The 4,383-nt window shown below is 38.7% G+C and overlaps 1 protein-coding gene across 1 annotated transcript; it reads right to left on the bottom strand.

Moving 5' to 3' along the window:
• Positions 1-220: 220 nt before the first annotated feature.
• On the bottom strand, positions 221-1,918 carry LOC124259669 (sulfotransferase 1A3-like). The gene is made up of 3 exons (XM_046693846.1): positions 1,813-1,918; positions 1,078-1,225; positions 221-615 (listed from the first exon to the last, which is right to left on the bottom strand). Exons 1-3 carry the CDS (start codon positions 1,819-1,821, stop codon positions 503-505), a joined length of 270 nt encoding a protein of 89 aa, XP_046549802.1. The 5' UTR covers positions 1,822-1,918; the 3' UTR covers positions 221-502.
• Positions 1,919-4,383: the final 2,465 nt, after the last annotated feature.

Here is a 4,383-nt window from a genome sequence, read left to right as displayed (position 1 = left end):
AGTTTATATAATAGATTCAATTTTGTGTTACGGGCAAAATAGTTGTGAAAGTCATGTGAATGGAAACGAAAATCAGTGATGATATCATGTGTTCGCTAAAAGGGTCACCATTTCCCGCCCAACCGCTATTCACACAATTCGCCTAAAATCTGTTTACAGAGAGACGCCACACACCAGCACTTCTTCCATTTGACGGCGGCCTGTAAACGAACCATCTAGATAACGCAGACAGATGTCTTTTATTATAGTTGCACATATGATTTTCGAAAGTCATTACAAATTATCCTTTGGAAAACATTAATGGAATGACAGGATCTCAAATTTGAAGGCGTATTAAACTTACATATGTGGTCAATATCATACACTCAAACAGTGTGTCTACAGGGCTGATACAAACACATTCGATGGTTAAAAGACTGGATTAAATATTCATATTGATAAGACAAAAACAATACCACTATGGTGAATAACACGGTATTAATTTGAATGGAGAACAGACAAGTTACAATGTGTATTTGAACTGAAGGGGGCAGTCGGCCATCTTTTCCTGGTACAACTGATCAAACCACTCGTTCTTGGCGACAGTGAACCAGTTCTTCCAGTCACCTACTCCACCTGTAAAGACACATGGGTACGTTGTCATATTTGCATGTCACATATTCATCTATATATTAATCCAAGCTACCACATATATGAGTACACAGGAGATCACTGCTTATTGTTATTTAACATTTAATGCAGAACAATGAATTGTTGTGGATCTTACAATCAGCCTTTTAGCCTATGATTTGGCTGGTTGTTTTGTTGTTTAACGCTGCACTCAGCAATATTCCGGCGGTGTGTAAATAATCGGCCTGGACCAGACATGCCAATGATCAAAAGCATCAACAGGGTTCTACGCAATTGAGATACGATGGCATGTGTTGTCAACGAGCCTGACCAGCCAATCACGTTAATCGCCTCATACGGCAAGCATGGGTTTCTGAAAACCAATTGTAACCCGGATCTTCACGGGTTTCTAGCTTATGAACTACACGTGCGATATACCTGCTTGACATCTCTCAAATGTATCCTTACCCTTTCTAAACAGGCCATTTTCTCTTGTCTCCTTCTTCATGGCTCCCATGGCTTTCATTGTTTTGTTGGCACAGACTCTGGACAGGAAGTCATCCGTTTTTTCTACACCAACGAACTCACATATCTTCCTCATTTCCCGCATCTGATGCTTAAGTGACATAAGTCTTATAAAAACCTCTCCAACATATACAACAGTGCAGAGGAATAATCGAACGTATGCTGTATCCTTTAGTGTTTACACGTGAAGATCCGGGTAAGAACTGGTCTTCGCTAACCCATGCTTGTCGTAAAAGGCCACTAACGGGATCGGGTCAGGCTCGCTGACCTGGGTTGACACATGTCATCGTTTCCCAATTGCATAGATCGATGCTCATGCGGTTGATCAGTGGATTGTCAGGTCCAGATTTGATTATTTACAGACCGCCGCCATATACCTGTAATATTGCTGAGTGTGGCGTTAAACAACAACCCCCAAAATCCAACTGCAATGTATACACGTGTTGCTTCTCCATGTCCTGCCAAAGGAGCCCATCAGTTGCCCAATTAAACCTGCTTAGTTTTTAATATGCTACCCCGACAACTCTTCTTTGTCTTTTCATATGTTGTTAATAGATTTTTCACCATTACCTTTTGTAGGTCCAGACTAATGTATTTACGTGCATGAACCTGATTATCAGTAGTATAACATCGATAGTATAACAGGAATATAGTTCTCCAAGTGGTGCCAATCCTCACCTGCTTCATGTCCTCGTAGAAGAGAGTCAACACAGGCTGGTCAGGATTTGTCCTCCTACACTTGTTCTAAGTCAGTTATATAATCTATCCATGATCCATACAAAAAGGCTATATACTGTATATATTGGTAAGGTGGGTATAGGTGTTTTAAGTGACTTTTATCAATGTTCCAGCAATATCATGTGCTTCACACAATGTACCCATGGGGAGAGTTGAACCTGGGTCTTCGGCGTGACGTGCAAAGGGGGCTATCCTACCACCCCTGTTAATACAGACCTTGGCTAAACATAACAGTAAGAGTTAGGTACGAATGCAAATAATGAATTGCTCAATTAACTCATGAAGGCCGAGAGACGCATATATGGGGCAAAATAATCAGCTCTTCACAGCGAGTGACGTGTTCATGGGCTAGGTAATTAGCAGTTTCTCACAGCGAGAGCCACATATATTCGTCAACAGAAAGCACCTCTTATTCAGCGCGAGACGCAAATGTGTGTCGTACTTTTAATAATCGCACTGTACCTATTATTTCAACCAATTTAGTAGTACTGAGCAATTATTAGCTTTTCTTACGAGAGATGCAACCTTTAGTGTCAATCAGAAGAAGTATTTAAAGTGTTTTGATAACAATTGCTAATCATTATCATAGGCTTGTACAGCGTTTGGCAAATGAACACATGTCGGCGAGAAAGGGGAATATGATGTTTTTACAGTGTCTGGTACTCTTCATTGGGAATGGATACTAAAATACTTCGTATGCACATTGATTGCATTAGATGTAATGGTTTAGAGGTTACTGAAGATTATATTTTCTTCAACTTCCTAATAAATAGGAAACAATATACGAAATTTCAAGGACATACAAAGAATTCAAACACAATAGAATAGTTTGAATTTACATTTTAGGTATTATTACGTTGTCATGTTTCATATAATGAAACATAATGTATAAACACAAATAATTATACATCCAAACTCGAATAGATTAGGCATAATTTAACTTACTAATTTGAAGCTTACTGAATTGTAACTAGTTATTTTCCATAATCTATAGTTGATAATGTTACCTAATCGAATATAAAGTGATAAGTCACGCCTTTGCATCGAATATATATACATGTCAGTGTTATTACAACAATGAAGTCTTTTACTACGCTTGTTACGAAACACAGTAAGTTGGTGATTAAAAAAATTCTCACACCTAAACAGAAGTAATATCATAAGTTATTACATGTAAACCATACAATGGTATTTCAAGCATTTTTGTTCAAGCTGTTGAAAGTTTCATGTTGATTTGAATTGTCAGTTTTCTGTGCAATTTACATGAGCATTGTGTAAAACATTTGCATTTGATTTGTGTAATTATCAAATCCGGTGTAATTATCACGTGTATCAATGAACTTAGTCTCTATTGATCCATCGTGAATAAAAGCTGGATAGTATATCAGTAACGGTATCGATACACATACGTATAATCATTCAATCAGATTACAGTAATGAGATAATTGAACACCTCTTTCGACCTTGAAATATCAGCCTCCGGTAAAATGCATATTTAGTTACGTCCTTTTCAAAAGGTTTGTCCCTCGACAAGTGTAAAATAAACAGATGCTCTGTTGTATCATTGGGCAACTTGCTTTATGGAGTCACGCCCCTCTCTGTAATGTTTATGCATGCATGGACATCTGTAATCTTATGAACCTCGTTTGCATTCAGTATAAATATAGGCACGCCCACCTTCATAAATATTGGTGTGTGTGTGTGTGTGTGTGTGTGTGTGTGTGTGTTTGAACTGCAAGTTTATACACTATAATAATTCAGTTTACTGTCATTTCGTGAATTCTGTAATACGTGTACTTTAGTTTGGAGTTGAGTTGAGTTGAGTTTGGCTTTACGTCACATCGGCATTATTCCAGCCATATAGTGACCAGAACAAGTCTGCATTAATATACATTGTAAGTACAAAGTGGTTTCGTTTCAAAGACATACATTCATTACGTTGTCATTTTAGAACAGAGAATATCATAGCACTAGATTGAAAAGCAGGTACATTCGTTATTGACATTACACAGTTACATTTTATGATATAGATCGACTTCCCTCAGGTAGTTTAGTATCAGATGAGCGCTCACGCTGGAGAACAGATCTTTCAGATTGGTTGCGTGATAATGCGAGTCCCTTACAGATGTAAAATCCACACAGTCAAGCAGAATATGCTTGACGGTGAGAGCCTCATCGCAGGAGAGACATATTGGGGGTCCATCCCCATCTGTTTTTAGCAGATAGTCATGTGTAAACCGACTGTGGCCAATACGACATCGTCGTAAAATTACTTCATCATGTCTTGACTGGCAACCCAAGTAGGTATAACCGATTGTTGGCTTCAATTCATGGAGTTTGTTTCTTCCTACTTGAGTGTCCCACCTTTTTTGCATCAAGACCCGAGTATAGTTTTGGATAGTGGGTTTGAAATCACTGTACGGGATTAGCAGTCGAGATAGGGGCTTTTCAAGAGCTGCTTTTGCTGCAGCATCGGCCTTAGTGTTACCTGCTATGCCGACGTGACCCGGC

This window comes from Haliotis rubra, unplaced genomic scaffold, assembly GCF_003918875.1.
Source record: "Haliotis rubra isolate DU_JTF1 unplaced genomic scaffold, ASM391887v1 Scf731, whole genome shotgun sequence".
NCBI lineage: Eukaryota > Metazoa > Mollusca > Gastropoda > Lepetellida > Haliotidae > Haliotis > Haliotis rubra.
Note: the sequence above shows the minus strand (reverse complement) of the source record. Positions and strands in the feature narration are given on the sequence as shown.

Coding starts and splice junctions, on each gene's coding strand:
- LOC124259669 (XM_046693846.1), bottom strand. Junction 616..1,077: donor AAATGGCCTGTTTAGAAAGG/GTAAGGATACAT, acceptor GTGTCTTTACAG/GTGGAGTAGGTGACTGGAAG.